The following is a 21,428-nucleotide window of genomic DNA, read 5'->3' as shown; positions in this document are numbered from 1 at the left end:
TCAAGGATATCGCATGGCATGCCAGAACGATTAAATATATGTTTCCCTAATCAATATGATATTTTTTTTCAAACTATCTTAAATTTAGATAAATTACTGTTACTCCCAGTATATGAAATTTTGTATGAAATTATCGATTCTTTTTTCATATCCGAAATTATTATGGATTGAATATGTCTTTAAAAGGTTATTTTCCTGCCCTCCACAACTCGTATAAGTTTCATGAAGACTTCTGAGGATTCCTCGCTTATTTACTAGCGTGTTGTTTTTTCTACAGAATATGCTGAGTTTTTACACTGCAAAGGAAAAAAATACACTGATTTCGACGAGGTTAGAAAAGAAATTGAGGCTGAAACCGACAGAGTTACCGGTAGTAATAAAGGAATATCTAGTTTACCAATTAGTTTAAGAATATATTCACCAAATGGTAAGTACTTTAGGTATGTTTTTCCCTTTACTAATAGAGACTCAATTTAGCGAATACAAAAGGAGTGTTAACAGCATGTTTTCAAATATTTCATGATATATCACATTCGGAATAATTGGTCAGCTGAATCAAGTATTAGTTCAAGTATTAGGTTGTTTCAGAAGTCAGTAGAAAATATCGAGTCATCTACAAAAAAAATGTCATTTAAAGAATACTATTACATTATTACTACTATAATATGTTTCTGTTGAAATCTAATATATTGTTATAAATGTTCTCAGTCGTTTATATAACGATCAAGCATGATTAGAATTGTCAAAAAATTGAGGGTAAAGAATTTCAAGATTTTTTCACCTTCAATAATTTTATCGTAATTATTTTCCACTTTACATTTTACAGTACTGAATATAACTTTGATCGATTTACCGGGAATGACAAAAGTTCCTATAGGAGATCAACCTACAGACATAGAACAACAAATTAGGAGTATGATTTTGCAATTCATCACGAAAGAAACGTGCCTTATCTTAGCTGTTACTCCTGCAAACACTGACTTAGCAAACTCGGATGCCTTACAAATTGCCAAAGAGGTAGATCCTCAAGGTAAGAAGATATTTCAGAAAATAATTACCAATTTGTTGGATTGCTTTTATAATTTAAGCGCTCTGATTTCTTAATCGAAGTAACACTATTTATAGTTTTTTTTATTCGATTCATTTGACAGTCAATTATTTATGCTCACTTTTGTGGATTTTGGCGCCATTTTCATAGTCTCTAAAATACTAATTTGTTGATTCCTCTGATAATGATCTATACTGTTATGTATCATTCAATATTTGTTTACTTTTATGGTGCATTTGGTGTCAGAACAATTAGTGCTGGTTCGAAAATCCACGTTGCATTCATCACTTTTCTAACTTTAACACTCAGATAGTCCAAAACTCGTAAACTACAGGGTGTTTCCTAACTACGAAACTATGTAGGTTGATTCCTTAGGTCGTTGCAAGAAAAAAGTTCCTATTAACATATGCTGTCCGGAGTTAGAATAGGTTAGGTCTAATGTGAGTGGGTCTTGCGCAACCCGCAAGGGTTTATTACGGCTCACACATATTCACACACGAAGCCGATTAGTTTGTATGGTGAGTGGTCTTTCAGGTCAGATGGTAAGCGTACGGCTCTGCCGAACTCTAAAAACCTGATTCGGTCCCTAGAGGGGCAGGCACAAAGTATATGCTCTGCTATTTCATCATTTTCCAAACAGAGGCGACACAAACTGTCTTCCGACAGTCTGATTCACTGCATATGATGATTCAAATGACAGTGACCTGTAAGAAGGCCTGTTAGACATCGTAGTTCATCCCTACTGTAGTGTAACAACTGTTTGGTATCAAGCTTCGAAGGGTGAATAAACGCCTTGGAGTGAGCCAATCGTGGAAGATTCTGCCAGAAGTCCATAAATCTTCTTGCCATCCAGGTGTTCAATGTTTGTTTGGCAAAGTCTAAAGTGATGCTAGTGACAGGTTCTGGTTCGATGAAGCTCCTTGCAGCACCTTCCTTTGCAAAGAAGTCAGCAGCCTCATTGCCTTCCAGGCCAGTATGGCCAGGAATCCAGACCAGAGGCAATCTGTTAAGTCTTCCTATCGAGGAGAGTCGTTTTTGGCAATTTGCTACCAATTTAGACGTTTAGCTTCCAACGCCGCTTGACTGTCCGAGAATGTTTTTATTGACTTGTGTATGAGGTTAGATTCTTCCAACAGTCTGTTTCTCTCTGCATTACATTCATTTGTGCAATTGGCAATGTGTACAAGTCTGTATGCAGTCCATCTAGCCCCTCTCTCTAGAAAAATGTGAAGAGGAGGTAGATCTAAAAGGATCTCCATGGCCGCTGACGGTGTGGTAGTGATGACACCACTGATGGCCAGACAAGCCTGTCTCTGTAAGCCAGAGAGCTTCACCTGGGCCGTTTTCTGTAAAGCCTTCTGCCACCAGGCAATTGCACCATGAGTGATCATTGGTCTGACAATCATCACACAAATCCAGTATCATTCTGTTGTGTATACACGAGCAAATCTACAGTATTCCTGTTACTGGAGAAATATTACCGTAGACAGCACTTTAGATAGCGTTACAGATACAGTACTTACCCACTTCACTTCAGTACCCCAACGAAATAGAATAAGATCAGAACCCCCAGCATACTTCACTACCCCAAAGAAATAGAATAAGACCAGAACCACAAGGATCATTTGTAGCAGTAACTTTATTCTTCCGGAGTTAGCGCTGATACTTGCCGCAGAGAGAATTCTTCGCAGAGGCTACCTTTTGTGAGTGGCGTTGTTCCTCTAAGAGGTGAAAACTCGTCTCTCCTGTATCCCAATAGTTCAGGATGCTTTCATCTACGAGCTGCACATCCTATTCATAATCCCCATTCTCCCCTTTTTAATATTCCATACCGATAGTTTACTGGCACCCTTCCACCATTCTCAAGGACTGATCGAGTTCTCTTTTTATGAAGCGTAGAGTTCAGGATCATCAACATGAATCCGTACCACCAGCCTCATGAAGACGACTGTAAACGCTTGTTTCTGAAACTTCAAGGTCAATCATACAAAATAGATGAGCGACTCTTCTATTATCTGATACCTTTGTGTACTTACAGTTGATTTCTTCAATGTCCTCCACCTTTTATTTTTTGAACGGGTCAACTCAAAAAATTTAAATTTGGGATAATGAAATTAATGTATGAATACTTTATTTTGAAGTGAAATTGACAGAATAAAACTTTCAAGATGGCGACTTGGCGCCATCTGGAAAAAAAATTATGGAGAGGGGGTTTTGTGACACATCATTTTGAAGCTCGTGATGAATACGTCACAATCCTAGAATCTGAAGTCAATATCTTCACCTACTACAAAATGGCGGAACATTTGATAATTCCCTGAAGACAAACACATCAATATCGATATTTCTAGAAATATTCCTTTTTATCTGCCATATGGCAATTCCAACAACGCGATAAGATTTTTAATAAGTTATTTTTTGTATATAAAAACGACAAAAAATATCAGTACGACAATGAACATAATTGTTCAGTTAGAATATTCTCATTTAGTTTTCGGTTTTACCAGTAGAAAAGTATCACGTTAACAACCTCTAAAATGGTCAATTCTCGTCAATTTGAAGAAAAAATTGAAGCAATTTTTATTTACGGTGCGACGCGTAATTTTCACGAGACCGAAAGGATTTTCATTGAACGTTTTCCGAATCGTCCTATCTGTAGAAAATATTTGAGGAAACTTGTATCCAAATTCACAACTACTGGTAGTGTACATAACAAAAAGCCCCCAGATCATCCGTCTATTCCGGAAAAATAGCAAGTGCAAATAATTGGTGAGATGGTAGTAAATCTTGAACAGTCGCGCGAATGTTTGTGAGGAGTCTCCTTCTACTGTGTGGAGACTTTTGAAGAGGAATAGATATCATCCATACAAAATTAAAATGGTACACCAATTAACTGAAGATGACCCTGATCGAAGAACAGAATTCTGCGAAATCATGTTATTGAACTAACACCAACCCTCACGTTTTCCGGGAGACACATACCTAATATCGAAAAAAATTGGGGATATTGGAAAACCATATTGTAGGACCTCTATTTATTGATGAAAATTCAACAGGGGAACTGTATTTGAATATGCTGGAAACTACTGTTAACCCTCTCATCACTGAAATCGTCGAAGCGAATCCTAATGAATTCGATGTGGATATTGTATTCCAACAAGATGGAGCACCACCACATTACTCCAGACAAGTAAGAAACTATTTGGATACTACTTTTCCCGGTCGTTGGATTGACCGTCGAAGTCCTACAGAATGACCAGCCCGCTCGCCAGATTTGACAACTTTGGATTTTTTATGGGGATAATTGAAGTTAAAGGTGTGCGAAACTGAACCTGCTTCAATATTGGATATACGGCAGAGAATAATAAATATTTGTAGACATATTGACGTTACTGTGTTAGAAAATGTTCAGCGTAAAATATCGGATAGGCTGTTCATATATCAAGAAGTTCAAGGCAACCATTTCTAGCATCTTCTGAACTGACATCAAGCTTATTACCTCATATTATGTAGTTGAATGTCAATGTATTCAGGCAATTATTGAAAGTTCCTCCATTTTGTAGTAGTTGAAGATATTGATATTATATTCTAGGGTTGTGAAGCATTTGTCAGGAGCTTCAAAAGGATGTGTTACAAGACCCCCTTTCCATTAAATTTTTTCCCAGATGGCGCCCAGTCCCCATCATGAAAGTTGCATCTGTCAATTTCACTTCAAAATATGGTATTCAAGTATTAATTTCATTATCCCAAATTTCAATTTTTTGAGTTGACCCGTTCAAAAAATGAAAGGATGAGGACATTAAAGAAATGCACTGTATGCATTTTTGAGCGTATGTGAAAAGAGAAATGATGAGGTTCAGGAAAGAAGAGGCGTGTCTTTCCCACGCCAGATGAAGCCATTGTATGGCGAAACACGTGTTGCGTTTTTGTAAAACAATTTAGTGAAAATCTCACAATAAAGTGTTTTTGGAATACGTTAGTTATGGATTTTCATCAAGTATCGGCCGATTCCATCATATATCTTTCGTTAATGCTTCGAAAGGTAGACTAATAGAGAATATTTGGTTGAAATTTTTCCGCTGGATTTTTAGGAGATAGAACAATCGGGGTCATCACAAAGTTAGACATCATGGACGAAGGAACAGACGCTAGGTATATTTTAGAAAATAAATTGTTGCCCCTTCGAAGAGGGTACGTGGGGGTAGTGAACCGATCCCAGAAAGATATAAATGGTCAAAAGGATATTAAACTTGCCATTGAAGCAGAACGCAAATTCTTTTTGAGGTAAGGAAAAACAAAGAATTGTTTCATAAGTACAATATGTTTTTTTGTCCCGCTAACTTTTTTCGCAATTTTCACACTTTTGATTTTATATTTTCATTTCGGATCTATACATTTCTCATACATTTCAGTAGACAATTGTCCTGAAAATCTTGAGAAAAAAATTGGATTTGGTAATTCAGGAAACACTTGTTTCATAGCATTTAAATAGCATTTTACAAGGTTTATTCATGATAATTTCAAGAACGAGGTTTTAACGATGAACGAGAACGAGAATGTTTCCTACTTATTCACCAAACTCAAACAATTGTTCATGCAGTTGCAGTTTCGAAAGAATGTATCATATTTCCCACACACCGATTTCCTGGAGTCTTTGAAGTCCACTAGATACTCGTTAGGACAACAAGAAGATTGATCTAAATTCTAGGGGTTCTTGTTGAATACTCTTTGTGAGCAAAAAATAGCAGAATCAATACTCCTGACCACTCTGGATTGAATGGTTCCATACAGTCTATTTCGTCTTGTGTTTGTAGATTTTTTGCTAGAGAAATCCTCATTTGTTTACTTCAAGAGATAGCAAAAACGTATATGGATTTCTGGAACTTCAACTAGCGTTTCTTAATATGACTGGTAACCAGTCCGTGCAAAGCTCATTGTTAAATCATCTGAAAATTGAACTTTCAACAGGTGATGATCAACTGTATTGCCAAACATGCGCCAAACTAACTGACTACTATAAGAAAACAAGTATATCTGAGGCACCAGTCAATCTAATAATGACACTGATGATCTTCGAGCATAACTCAACCTCTGACGGATGCACCAAACTCTTACGAAAGTTCGAAAAAGATTAACACTTCAATCTAGCAGACCATTATTATAATCTTCATGCACTCATTGCTCACTGTAGTTCTGGCATTGAATCTGGTCATTATTATTCATTGGTCAAAGACGAAACAGACTGGTTTAAGTTTGATGATAGTCGTGTCATGAAGTGTTCTGGCGATGTTTTGAATTTACTGGAACTTCTGGAGGCACCCTACATTTTGTTTTATGAAAGAGAGGACATTGGTAGATCAAAATCTTCAGATGATGTAGTGCTGCAGATTTTTCCGGGTTTTCCTGCAGCTGAAAAAGCAAATGCGCTACTGGAATCAATGAAGTCGCCCCGGATCGCCAGTTTAATTTTTGTTGTTTCATAATTTCATGATTTGTACAACAGAATGTATTTTTGTATGGTTTCAAGTTGTATTGTGAATTTCATGTTTTGGGGAATGTTTATTTCTCATTTAATTTATGAGTTTGACTTCAGAAAACTTCTTGACATTTTGGACATTAACCGTCTAAGATTTGAAATACTTTCAAGTCAAATTTGTACAAATAAGTTCCCAATAAGTGAGTTGTTTGAAATTTATGAGATTATTCAGCTATGTTTTTCATAACTGGTCACATAGCAAATGTCAAAATAGAAAATAAAGGTCTAAAATGTAGCATAATTAGTAAGAACATATGAAATAACAAAACAAACAACGTACATATCTTCTCATTTCAGCCATCCTGCTTACCATCACATAGCAGATAAACTAGGGACGCCTTATTTGCAGAAAACATTGAACGAACAATTGACCAACCACATTCGTAATACTTTACCGGCTCTGAGGGACAAGCTCCAGAAGCAACTAATGTCTTTGGAAAGAGAATTGGGCGATTTCAAAAATTTCAGCCCGGATGATCCAAGTGTCAAGGCCAAAGCTATGTTACAGTGAGTACGGTTTTGGTGATTTTATGCAGAAGGCAATGGTGTCACTCGATATGACTCAGTTGATACAGTATTCGGCTTTCTTTCATTTAATGAATTTGACATTTGTGTTAATATGACAGTTGTGACATGATCTCTATATCACAACGTGAATGGCTACTGCTATTTTAGTCCATAATCACGTGGCACTTATTGTATTGACCATTACTGTAATTTTAAGAAAAAAGTAATAGTGAGACATGATTCTTTTCGTATTCCTAACGGTGGGATTGAAATAACTGGATTCAGAAGAGTGTAAACATTTTATTTCCGGAGATAACCGCATCAGGTTAGTTTGTTGTGGTTTAGACATTATCAAAGACGGAATCGAAGAAGCAGTATTCATGATTATTTGTGATAGATGAATTAGTGAATGAACTTCTGAGTCATGGACAATTGAACTGGAATCGCTGGCAAAGAGAGAAAAGGAAGCATCGGAAAAGTTGCAATTCAACAATGAATGCTTATAAATATTGACTATAACAACTACAAAGTATAATAAAATAACAAAAATAACATATTTTACAATAAACACATATTATATCTTGAGAAGAAAATTGGATTAGATAATTTAGGAAACACTTGCTACATAAATAGTATTTTACAAGTGTTGTTCATGACGAAGAATTTCAAGAACGAGGTTTTAACGATGAACGAGAACGAGAATGTTTCCTACTCATTCACCAAACTCAAAAACCTGTTCATGCAGTAAGAATGTATCATCTTTCCCTCCAACCGATTTCCTGGAGTCTTTGAAGTCCGCTAGAATACTCGTTAGGACAACAAGAGGATTTTTCCGAGTTCTTGGGGTTCTTGTTGAATACTCTTCGTGAGCGAAACAATAGCAGAATCACTACTCCTGACCGCTCTGGATTGAATGATTCCGTACAGTCTATCTCATCATGTGTTTGTAGATCTTTTGCTGGAAAAATCCTAATTTGTTTACTTTGTAGTAAATGTTCAAGGGGTAGCAATAACGTATTTGAACTTCTGGAACTTCAGTTAGCGTTTCCTAATATGACTAATAACCAGTCCGTGCAAAGCTTATTGTTGAATCATCTGAAAATGGAACTTTTAAGAGTTGATGATCAACTGTATTGCCAAACATGCGCCAAACTAACTGAGTGTTATAACAAAACAAGTATAAATGAGGCACCAGTCGATCTAATAATAACACTGATGTTCTTCAAACGTGACTCAACCTCTCACGGAAGCACCAATCTCTTACGAATGTTCGAAATAAATGAACACTTCAATCTAGCAGACCACTATTATTATAATCTTCATGCAGTCATTGTTCACTGTGTTTCTGGCGCCACTGGAATCAATGAAGTCGACCCGGAGCGCCAAATAATTTTTGTTGTTGTTTTATAGTTTCATGATTTGTATTTTGGAAGTGTTATTACAGAAGTAATATACAGGGTGTTAATTAAGTATGTACCATAAATTTAACAGACGATTCTTTAGGTAATTTTAAGACGAAATGTTCATATAAACGTGGGTCATAAACATTTCATTGTTAGTAAATTGAACCATGTTTTACAAAAATGGTTTGAAAAAAAAACACTAAACACACTTGTTATAACAATTATAAATGAAAAGCTTATAAAGTTGACAACTGTCAAGTTGTTTATTAAATGCTGCAATCATTTTCCAAGGCAACCCTTGATTATTATTTATGGTATTTTCAGAAGAGCGCGAAACTCAATTATTCGGCGGCTAGTCGGTTGTATTGAAGCCGAAGGAGGCCATTTTCAACACTTAATTTAGTGCAATTCGTTAGTCTAGATGTTAATGTTATTCAATATTTGTTGTTATTGTTACATAATTAGTAATTAAAAATTGTAAAAATAATAATTTCTAATAAAAACGTTCAATTCCCCATATTATCCCTTGTGAGGTCCAGGGATATTCAATTAGGTCTGCTTTTTTTTAAACTAAGCAAGGTACGAAAAATTCAGGAGACAAAAAAGTAGTATTTCTAATAGCTTAATCCAAATAAATAATAAAAATTGCACAAAAGTCAGTGGCGTACATTTTTAAGTAAAAAATATTCGTTCAAATCCCGCTCGAGACGCCACTGGACTTAATAAATTGAATCACGTTCGGGCTAAATCAGCTCCTTAATGCTATAAATACCATTGCCAAATTACAACAACATTAGGTAAAGGATATTTAAGATATTTACGAATAACTTTTTTTTTATTTTAACACCCTGTATCTTGAGAACGAAGGATTTGTGGACCCATGTTTATATGAACATTTCGTCTTAAAATTACCTGAAAAATCGTCTGTTAAATGTATGGTACATACTTAATCAACACCCTGTATGTACCTGGATACGTATGTAACCTGGGTACAATTGCATCACTGGTTGCCGGCAGCAAATTGCGCAATAAGCGCTTCTCGCCATAGGTTCAGCTTCAATTGACCCATTCCAACTTCGAGGTTTACACCAGCAGCAACGCAACCTCCTTAACGTAAAGGTCCAGAGGAGTCAGATTAGTAATTAATTCAATTGCCGCGGTTGGTGTTGTTCTCATGGATCCTGTGATGTTTAAACAAGCCAATCGCTGTATTTGATATAATTTTTGGCTCCGTACGTTAAAATAGGTGTTATTATTGCAGTGTAGATCCAGGCGACCAAACGGGGTGAAAGACCCCATGCGCGTCCCACTGTACACCGACATTGCTCATAAGCCACATATGCTCTTTTTGTTCTACTCTGTAGGTGAGAATTCCATGTTAGCTTCCCGTCGAGGATAGTACCAAGGTATTTCGCCTTTTCAGAGAAGTTTAGTTTGCTTTTGAAGATTTCGGGAGGTTTTAAGCCCGATAAACTTCTTTTCCTGGTGAAAAGGACCATCTCAGTCTTCTTGGGGATTGATCGACAGTGAGTGTTCCTTACACCATGTTTCTATTAATTTGAGCCCATTCTGCACTCTATCGCACAGTGTGTTCACAAATTTGCCGGTCTGCAAGATAACTAAGTATGTTATCTGCATATGCAATTGTGTAGAATCCATTATTGTTGAGGTGATTAATCAGGATATCCAGAACTATATTCCAAAAAAAGGGATGATAAGATCCTTCCCTGTGGACATCCCCTCATGACCATGACCAGTCCTCTTTCTGTTAGGACTGGTCATGGTTGAGGGTTAGTACCACCTGAAAAAGCGATGAATGCAATAAGACTGGCGCCATCTATGTGTAAGGCCCGAGACTTTTCAGTCCGTGTAGTATGATAGGTTTATATTTGAAGTCTATCAACTTTGCATTTTCTGGAAAACAAATTTTTGTATTGTTGGCATTTCAAAGCTCCGTGTCTCCTAAACGAGTAGATCATTGTATTTTTTTAAATGGAAACTAAGGAATTCAGGAGTAAGCTTACAAATTCTATTAAACCTTCACCAAAGTTTGAAAATGGTGAAAGTTATCCTCATTGGTTTATTAATTCTATAGGATGATCCAACAGTTCGCTCTCAGTTTCGAAAAAGTCCTGGAAGGATCAGGATCAGACGAAGTAAACATGACTGAACTTTCCGGCGGCGCAAAAATCAACTGTATCTTTCACGAAAAATTCCCCTTCGAGATAGTCAAAATGGAATTTGATGAGAGCGAGTTACGCAACGAAATCGCCATCGCTATAGCTAACATTCACGGAATTAGGGTAAGTTCACTCGAGGATAGTAAGCTAGGCCTGGTTCCCACAGCACGATTTTTTTCATTGCAGATTGGTCTGTTTACTCCAGATTTAGCATTTGATGCTATAGTGAAAAAGCAGATAGCACGGCTGAAAGATCCTTGTTTGAAATGTGTCGATATGGTTATAACGGAGCTTCTGAATATCATTCATTCGTGTAGTGAACAGGTACGTTTTTATAACTTACGCCTAATATTCAACCATATTGAAATCAATATGGTTAGAATAGTGCTTATCTATTTATATTTTGATTTTCATGGAATTATTTTTCCAGCAGCTTGACTGCATTAACCTTTCTCGATTTCATATCATTTCTAGAAACATGTGGATTCGTTTTTCGATGGCATTTCAGGTTAGCTTCCCAAATTTCTGCCACCACAGTTGTCGGTTGATTGGTTAAACCACCAACACTGACATAAAAACTTGGCAAGTTGACTTGGGTGTCACGCCAACAGGTGGTTCCACTTATGTCTCGCTTGCGTTTACGCAGTTATATTTATTAAGTACTTATTCACATTTTGTTTTCGATCGAGGACCGCCTGCCCAGTACTGACGATGCCCAATAGGCTGAAACAGCTGTCTACCGGTGGTTCTTAAATTGAAATCAATATGGGAATGATTAGAATAGTACTTATATATGTTGTTTTCGGAATTATTGACCGTAGTTGATTTAGAGTGAGTTTCGGAGAAACGTTGAGAAACTCACAAAATGAACGACGGTCAAGAATCCACAAAATTATTATCCTTTGAGAATCTCATGAATCACATCTTTATATGGAGTATTTTTCGTTTTAGATGTCTCGGTTTCCACGTTTGCGGGAAGTAGTGGAAAGAATTATAAAAACTCATGTCAGGAAAAGAGAACAAGTATGCAGAGATCAACTAGTAACTTATATCAATTGTCAGTTATCTTATATGAACACCAATCACGAGGACTTCATAGGATTTGCAAAGTGAGTAGTGGGTCCTTGATAAATAGGAATGTAAACTCTAAAAAAATTATTGTATGTATCCTATCATGTTGTATAATATCAGTACAATGAATACAGTACCAAGAAGAAAGAAAGCCGCATTCAGAAAAGATCAGCACGATTATCGAAACCATTTCGAGGATAATAAGGCGATTAGTCGAATCAACGATGTCTTTTTTTCGGGATTCCTGGGAAACAACTCCGATCTTGATATTTTTTTTATATCAGTTTTTTCATATCATATGAAATTCAAAAGCTTTTGAAGCGTAAAAACATTGTTTATATTGTATATGAAGCAGTATAACAAAGTTTATTGATTATTAACATAATAATTATTACACCAAGGTTAAAGTTGTTTTGATGAATATAACAGTGATTGAACTGAAGCATTTGAGAGAAATCCTATAAATATTCGTTATACTCCCATCGATTATTTATTATATATAGACATGTTTAGGAAACAACAAAAATCAAAATAGGTTCAGTAGCATTCTTTGCAGAAACAATATTGATAGAAATAAAGCAGTTATTTACAATATTTTTTTTGATGGCCAGATGGTAAAACTGAAAGTGCTACGAATTATGGAGGAAACAGGACCCAGCCTCATTTCATCTTTCTAGTCCTAACAAGTTCCTGCGTATAAATAATCCTCAAAAATAAATTTAATATCCAACTAACCCCGTATAGCATAATAATGATACAAAAACATAAATAACTAACTGAATGAATAAATGAATGATCCTAATAACAATAAAAACAACACAGTAATGCTAACATGATCTAGTCTGATTGGGGTGACCATCGTCCAGTCACTCGAGCCAGTCAGCCTTTCATCCATAGTAAGCTAACAGCTTACCATTCATCCTTTCCGTTCGTCCATTCATTCACAAATCCAATCCATTCGTTTCTCCTTCCATTCTCTCGCTCAATGCAATTTTCCCATCATCCCGTTCCAAGTGTATTCTTTTTATTCACGTTATCCAGTGTTGTCGCCATCCATGCATTTTTCAATCACATGCTCTGCCGTTTCAGGCTCTCCCCAGGTACAAGGACACGACAACTCCGGGCCTAACCTAAACCTGGCAAGGTATCTCGAAAAATTGCCATGCCCAGTAAGCAGATGGACAGCCTTACGCGGCAGGCTCAATGATTCATACCCGACTGTTCTACATATCTTTAGAACAGCCGCCCAATTGTGCTAGCTCCGCCACTCTTCCCTGATGTATTCTTTTTCTCTCCTCATTCCTACTTTCCATTCTCTTCGTGTCCCAAATTATATTTTACCTGATCATTCATTTTGAAGCCCTCTCATGAGCCTTTTTGTTATCAAGATCTTTATTCTTAGCTTATCTTCCAGATGATACAGGTCCGTGCTCCCCTTGCACTCCTTTCTTCAATAATACGTGGGATATTTGCCACCCTTTTGTTCTCCACTCGCCCTACTTTCATTTGTTCCACAGCCCATGTTCCAATCATTCTCTCAATCGCTATCAGTTCTGCCTCATTCACACTGCTTATATCACTCCCCAGTACCCACTTATCCTCGCTATGTTCATACGTCCAGCCTATGCCAATTTTTCCATATTCCATTGTTGCTCCGGCGTCCACTTATAGTTCAACCATTCTTTCCTCCTCCAGCAACATGCCTTGAAGCCAGGTGAATACCCTATCTTCTCCTTTCACTCAACCCTCAATCTTTCTCCATTAATAGTATCTGACCCTCGCTTCGATGTGGATGGGGTCATACCTGGGATCACATAGCGCAGCCGACTGAAAGAGCAGACGAAACTTTTTAATGGCAAATTGATTTCAAATTCTTATACAAAACCACGGAGATTATGGAACATAACAAAAAAATCGAAGAGCACAGACAATGTATTTGAACTTGTCAGACTCGAAAGAAACTTACAGGACGAGTAAAGCCCTGGCGAATGTATCTCAACCCCATTGAAAATATAATTTATGTAAAAAAACATTAACAGGTTTTTACTAAGGATATCCAAAGCATTTAAGACCCATGTTGATAGCCGTCTTCATTACTCTGGTTTCTGTGAGAGGGGTCTATCTTTCTGGAAGGTGTTTCCTTCCTCTGTGGGAAATGGTTGTACCCATGTTTCAGTTGGCAGAGAATACCTCAAGTCTTCACTTGACTTTAAGGAGAAAAATATTGTCAATCATGTTGGCACTATTTTACTGGTTACTTTGATTAATTTTTGGAGTGTTTGATTCACAAATTGCGAAGCTTGCTTAGCAAACAAAAAATCTCGTTCACCCCTAAGCATAACTCTGAAACTATCAAAATTGTCAAATAGTTGTAATCGTCTAGAGGAATCTATATATATATATATATATATATTATATATATATATATATATATATATATATATATATATATATATATATATATATATTCATCTTCTACAAATACACTCCTGAACTAGCTTAGGCCCATCAATTAAAGTTTCAACCCAACATATCCTGAAATACACCTTCATGGATCTGCAGTGAATCAACTCTCTAAAGAAAAAAGCTTTCAGGATTTCAGACGGATTCCAATCTCTGGAATTAGGATATACGGTGCTATGTATTGAAGTTCACTTTTTTCATGGCCTCGATTCATTGCTTTTGAGCTGGGGATCTATCTCAGTAACGTTGTGGCCTTGTACCTTCTTTTGGATCTGATATACGGTGCTATTTATTTGAGTTCACTCCTTTTATGGCCTCGTTTCATTGCTTTCGAACTGGGGATCTAAATCAGTAATGTTTTGGCCTTGTGCCTTCTTTTGGACTTATTTCAAAGGATTGAGGTTGTATGAACAGCATGTTTTATTAAGAAAACTTTGTGAGGAGCAACTGAAAATAATCCCAGTTGGCGGAATTACAACGAAAAATGTTGTGTATACTTAATAAATTGCTGAGCTGGGACGGAAAAATCAAGTTCAGTAACATACTGGAATCAACATTCTGTATTATTTTGATCCAAAGCGTAAGTGATGGCAATTTTTTTGCTTCCAGCTTCTGAATCACCTGCCGTGTAAGAAAGCGTGAACTAAATGATGAATATTGATTCAAGTTTTCATCATCCTAGCACAAATCATTTACTCACAAGTGAATACAGCATAAATTTAGTATTATGAAATACAAGCGCTATTAGGAGTGACCTAGGAAAAAGTTAATTGGTCCACAGTTAGAGTTAATTTCAAGTCGATAGGTGTGAAAGAACGTATGTGACAATATGAATCAAACGTAGAGCAATGTTATAAACATTAACGAAATTTTACTGCCCCAAGACAATGCACCTGTAACGCATGCACACTGTAGAACGTTCTTATTGCCTTGTTCACCGCAAAGTTCAAGGCCAAACAATTCAAATATAATCATAAGGTAACCTATCAAAGCTATGAAAGGTCGGATCTTCTTTGGAGTACTGTTCTCATGCATGGAGCTCCGCTCCTGAAGCTGCTGGGTTCTATCCAGAAAAGAGCTATCCATCTGATTAGAGACACAAACATCACTTGCAACCTTGATGGTCTGGAACATCGTAGAAAGGTTGGAGATTTGTCTCTCTTCTATAGATACTTTCACGGGAGGTGTTCAAGTGATTTGGCACATTTGATTCCACCAAAATCGTTTTGAGGTTCAATTCAGTACACCTCGAACTTCACTGTTTGAGAACTCCTTCATTTGAAGAACTGCGTTTATGTGTAATAAACTTCCTGAGAATGTTTTTCCAAATGGATTTAATCTCCAGCGATTCAAACTCAACGCGAATCCCTACTTTCGCACAGGCAATGCTCTTAGAGCGCCATAATGAGTTTTCTGTAGTGCTTGTGTGTTACTTTTAAAAAAATAGAAGGAAATTGCCTCGAAAACACCCTGTAGAAATAAAAGATAGAATAATGAACTCTCGTGTAAAGCGTTATTTTCCATTATTTTCAAGAGCCTCCGTAGGATGACAACCAATTACTTTCTACATTATTTTATAGTGCAGAGAACCAAGCAAAAAAGTCCACTTCGGTCCACAACGACAATCTGGGCAATCAGGTCATTCGCAAAGGTTACATGATTTTGCAAAACCTCAGTATTATCAAAGGAAGAAGTTTCTGGTTCGTCCTGTCGTCCGATAATCTGGCGTGGTACAAAGACGAAACTGAAAAGGAAATTCAGTACATCCTGCCGCTGAATAAATTGAAGATAAGAGACGCAGAAAGTGGATTCATGACGAGAAAACCGACATTTGCTCTATTCTATCCAAGCGGTGCTAATGTTTACAAGGTATGTTAGTAGTGGCTCTAGGATCGTCTTTGGGAATTAAAAATACCTCGAGTTTATGAGAATTTGGGACGAAAATATATTGAATAAAATTTTATTAAATAAGTTTATTAGTTATGTATTACTGACGTTACGATAAAATACTAGTAAAATCTTTTTTTGATATCTACTCGGTCCACTTCTTTGAAATTCTTTATGGCAAATGCATGTCAATTGTTTGAAATTTTCATTTTTCATGATATTTGTTTAACATCTGGAATCTTATGCTGTTTGATAGGTTATTTTTGTTCAAATAAATCGTACCTATGTAACGGGTAATTTTTTAAGAGGTAGGTATAGGATTTTATTTTCAAAACAACACAAAAAATTTGAAAAAGTTGATGAAATCTTCATTAGTATTGATAGAACGATCAATATAATTTAATGTTTGAAGATGATTTCATGCAAATGTTGTCCGCGGCTCCGCTTTAGATGGCTCATGGGCAAGGTCCAATTTTGACACACTCTCTCTAGCATATTGACCGGTATTTTACGTATAAATGCTTCGATACTGGCTTCCAGAGCGTCAGTCGTTGCTGGTTTATCGCTGTAGGCATGATCCTTAAAATGACCCCACAAGAAATAATCCAAAGGCGTTAAATCATATGATCTAGGCGGCCAATTGACGAGCTCCAAACGTGAGATAAACTTTTCACCGAAGGCGGCTCTTAATTGGGTCATTGTTTCGCGTGCCGTGTGGCACCGTCTTGTTGAAACCACATGCCAGGCATGTCCAATTCTTTCATTTTGGGCAACAAAAAGTCGTCAATCATCACACGGTAGCGCTCGCCATTCACAGTAACGTTCCGGCCATTGTCGTCTTTGAAGAAGTACGGTCCGATGATGCCAACGACCCATAATCCACACCAAACAGTGACTTTTTCGGGATTCATCGGTAGCTCTTGCAATGCGTGTGGCTGGTCTTCACTCCAAATGCGGCAATTTTGCTTGTTGAGGTATCTATTCAACCAGAAATGAGCCACGTCGCCGAACACAATTTTTCGATAAAAATGAGGATCTCTCTCCAACTTTGCCAGCGCCCATTCACCAAATGTTAGACGTTGTGAGAGGTCGTGTGGCTTCAATTCTTGCACCAGCTGTATCGTATAAGGTTTTACACCCAAATCCTTTCGCAAAAGTTTCCACGTAGTGGAGTAACAGAGGCCCAATTGCTGCGAACGGTGGCGAATCGACATTTCACGGTCATCACGAACACTGGCGGATACAGTCGCAATATTTTCTTCGATCCTCACTCTACGTATGCGTGTTGGTGTGCTCAATAATGTAAACTGGGTTCGAAATTTAGTCACAAGCTTCCGAATATCTCCCTCAGTAGGCCGACGAAACTGCCCATAAATTGGAAGAAGTGCACGATGCACTTTATTCACCTAGCATGAATTTTGATAATAAAATTAAATAATTTGCAAGCGTTGTTCATTCGTAAGTCGATTCATGGTTAACTTATAGACCAAACTGAACAAGTTTGACAATGACACAAGACACGATTCACGCGTGATCTGTCAAAAACAGTGTTGCCAAAAAGATACCAGCAAAAATATCAATCATTACATGAAAGATGTATATAAATATTGAAAATTTTATTAAAACAACGATAAAAATAAAATAAAAACAACAATAAAAATTAATTGGCGCTCCGAGGCGACTTCATTGATTCCAGTGGCGCATTTGCTTTTTCAGCTGCAGAAAAACCCGGAAAAACCTGCAGCACCACATCATCTGAAGATCTTGATCTAACAATGTCCTCTCTCTCATAAAACAAAATGTAGGGTGTCTCCAGAGGCTCCAATAAATTCAATGCATCACCAGAACACTTCGTGTATATAAATTGTTCAAATATCACATTGATATCCCACTTTCAAATTTTTAAAATAGCATGGATTAGGAAAATAATTGTTTCTTTAATTTTTGCAACAATAAAACGGTTCTTCTAACTGCAAAATATTGTAACATGTCAACTGGTTGTGTCACTATTGTTACGTTTTTCCACGTGGGTTATCCAATAATTGACTATACTGAATAATCAAACTCAACTTTATTTCACTTCAAATACAACAAACAGTTCAACAAAAACTTCAACTAATATTTGAATCTCTATCGCCTTACTAGATCACTTCGCGTACCGCACTGTAACTTCCGCTTGACTCTGTCGATATGCCTCTGGCTAGCGTGTATATATCGTAATCGAATGCAGTAGAAATTCCGCCGAAGTTCCCTCTTAATCGGTAGCATTATTCTTGCTGCCTCTAGAGCGGCAGGGAACATCGTATATTCGAGCACTCTTAGCTACGTCACGATAATGGCATGGCTACTAGAAACTTCCAAATGAGTGTCATTTTATCAGTGGAATATAAATTAGCTCACGTACATAAACGTTTACAGGCCCGTGAGGGGAGAATTGATTAAAGATTTGAGGATACCATGAAAGCTTGCTTTGTAATAATTTCAATATGTAATTTAGATGTATTAACACCGATAACCATAGTCAGCAAGTATAAGGTTAGCTAGTTTTGCTCTAATGCTCTGATATTTTCCGGAGAGGTGCATATGAAATGACAAGTTCCTGTGAAAGTATCAAACGATTAACTCTCATGTGAGACATTCCATTTTGTAGGTATAGTTGAAGTAACTGGTATTGTGCATACCTAGTGTCGGCGCCCTCAAAGACCAAAAAACCAATACAAAGAAATAAAGCCGCTGCCAACTAGTCCACGTGGACTGAAGAATTGGCGGTTCGTATTGAATAATTTTTACTAACCGAGTTTTATGATTGGCTGAAGAGTCATAAAATTAAAATTTGTAGTCATGTAACGGTGACGAAAAAAATGCGAGCCGTCGTGTTATCAATGTTCAGTTTAGATCGCGATTTGAGTGTTGAAATTCGATCCTGGTGCAGTTATAATTACCAAAAATGTTTGTTATCTGTTTAAAATGTGGTATCTTTGGACAAGTACTAATAGTAATAACGAGTGGAATAACAACGCAGACTTTTTCCTGTGTAGTGATTCCAATAGCCATGATGAACAATGCGAAAAAGAGATACCAGTGAATAAGCTTCGGATGCATTTGAATATTGAAACACATAGAATTTCGGTTCACTTCCGTCTGAAATGATCCACCCGGCACTGACGAAGAGCTAGTACTCCGAAACCGATTTGTCGGTGGTCATCCCGACCAAATGGAATCAATTTTAGTTTTTCTTGTGCAGGAAGTTACTTGCGCCGAATTTTCCGAATAGAAGACGTTGCAAAGGTGCCTGGTGGTTTCATTTCAGCTTTCTGCGAGGCATTCACGATTGTTTTTGCTGTCTACAGGAAACAAAACAAATGATCCACTTTTAAAGGGAATTTTTAATATAAACAAATGTCTTTCGAACATTTCTCCAACCCCACAGAACTATATTCCTTTCGTACTTCTTTATATTTAAAAAAGGGTTTCTGCCAACCAATGAACCCACTATAATTAGTTCAATAAAGATGCCCCTGCTATGTGAAATTATTATTCATTGCAATTTCATATTTTCGAATATATTTTTTAAGGATTATAAACAATTGGAATTGGGTTGCAACTCAATAGATGACATGGACTCATGGAAAGCATCTTTTCTGAGAGCAGGTGTTTACCCAGAGAAATCTTTGAAGAATGGAGAACTAGAAGAGCAATATGAGGTAAAAATTGTTGTCTAGTTGAACCATCAAATGATTTTTTTCAACTTATTCTCAATTAGAAATTCTCATAGATAACTGTGTCATTGATTTTCAGGTGGTTCAAGAAATAGACCCCCAACTCAAGAGACAAGTGGAAATAATAAGAAATCTAGTTGACAGCTACATGTCAATTGTAACCAAATCTACCAAAGATTTAGTCCCAAAAGCCATTACTTGTATGATCATCAACAATGCCAAAAAATATATTTTTGAAGAACTCCTGATTCATGTTTATGCTCACGAAGACCAGGTAAGATCCATAAAATAGTCTACAGTATTGGAGACTTACGTCATCAACATTTCAGATGGATTTATTAGAAGAATCCCCAGAACAGGTTAAAATGAGGGAAGAGAAAATGGCGATGTTCCAAGCGTGTAAATCCGCTCTAGATATTATAGGAGATTGTTCCATGAATATATCGACCAAAGGAACGAGGGAGGTAGAAAACGAGAGAATATATTCATCGAGACCAACAACGGCGGGGCCTACGTCTTATGCTACAAAAAAAAGTAATATTTTTGAACAATAGCAGTTTGCTTATATTGGCTTTCTACTGCTCAATCTTGATACAAAAAATGCGAAAATTGTCCAAAAAAAGGAAGGAAGCAATCAATTTAAAAAAGAAGTAACTCTATACATAGATGTGTAGATCATAATAGTCTATATTTATGATATCTATTCGTGAAAAATAACAATGTGTGGGCCTGACAATCTGACAGGCCCACACATCTGACAACTATGAACTTAATGACTAATAATTTTGCCAGAGTTTTGTTAGAAACAAATTGAAAATTCAATCATTATAAAAGAAATTGTACTAACCCATTAAATGGACATTTAATGAACTAATTACCATTTTCCACAGTAGAAAACATATTCAACAACGGGGAGGAATTTGGTTCTATTTGGTGAATTTTCCAAATTTTCAAATCTATTAGTAACCAAGCATTCCAAAAGATTGAGTTCCAAATTTTTCTCTTCCAAATAGAATACGTTATTGTTATTTTTGAACTCATACCCCTTTGCCAAAAGATGCTTTGCAAATATGGAATTGGTCTTCACATTCAAGAAACTACTCCTGTATTCTTTTATTCCTTGAATAAATGTTCTACCCGTTAGTCTAATACGAAGTTTTGGGCAAAAACCACAAGTCAACGTTTATACTCGTGATCTATTCGAAAGTTAAGTTTTTTTAATCGTTTTCAATGAATTATTAAATATTTGTTCTGTGAAACATGTCCAAGTCTTTCGTTTTCAAACGAGCGATCAACAGTAAGATTTCTGTCTGGCCACTGCTAACAAAGGAAACACCTCCATAATATGTGGCTAGTAGACACACCTCTATGTGTGAACAGGAAAATGAAACTTTCAGGCATGTCCTATGTGAGTGTCCGGAGTCACATTCAATAAGAGAGTGTGTGTTAGGCGAGTCTTGGCCTACACCTGCCGATAAAAAGAAAATGCCTCCCAGTGACCTGTCCACCTTCCTGGAAGAAACAGGATGGACGATGACCTAGGAGGACAACTCCTTGGGAGGATGTATAATGGGTCACATGTGGCCTAAGTGCTGTTGGTCTACACTCACTCTC

The 21,428-nt window shown here is 36.8% G+C and overlaps 1 protein-coding gene across 2 annotated transcripts in view; it reads left to right on the top strand.

Annotated features, from left to right (window-relative positions):
• The window catches only part of LOC111511557 (dynamin), a 39,805-nt gene that overhangs the window by 11,323 nt on the left and 7,054 nt on the right, over positions 1–21,428 (top strand). Inside the window, exons 3-13 of one of the 2 annotated variants that reach the window (XM_074169457.1) lie at positions 278–427; positions 827–1,030; positions 5,140–5,332; positions 6,882–7,091; positions 10,590–10,797; positions 10,861–10,998; positions 11,626–11,783; positions 15,789–16,077; positions 19,671–19,799; positions 19,894–20,088; positions 20,144–20,348. In XM_074169457.1, the coding sequence (XP_074025558.1) occupies positions 278–427; positions 827–1,030; positions 5,140–5,332; positions 6,882–7,091; positions 10,590–10,797; positions 10,861–10,998; positions 11,626–11,783; positions 15,789–16,077; positions 19,671–19,799; positions 19,894–20,088; positions 20,144–20,348 (2,079 nt within the window). The remainder of the gene's footprint in view (positions 1–277; positions 428–826; positions 1,031–5,139; positions 5,333–6,881; positions 7,092–10,589; positions 10,798–10,860; positions 10,999–11,625; positions 11,784–15,788; positions 16,078–19,670; positions 19,800–19,893; positions 20,089–20,143; positions 20,349–21,428) is intronic. The other variant, XM_074169459.1, reaches the window with a different exon arrangement.

This window comes from Leptinotarsa decemlineata, unplaced genomic scaffold (genome assembly GCF_025532065.1).
Source record: "Leptinotarsa decemlineata unplaced genomic scaffold, Ldec_3_MD MMD2_P_RNA_scaffold_5, whole genome shotgun sequence".
NCBI classification, from domain to species: Eukaryota; Metazoa; Arthropoda; class Insecta; order Coleoptera; family Chrysomelidae; genus Leptinotarsa; species Leptinotarsa decemlineata.
Note: the sequence above shows the minus strand (reverse complement) of the source record. Positions and strands in the feature narration are given on the sequence as shown.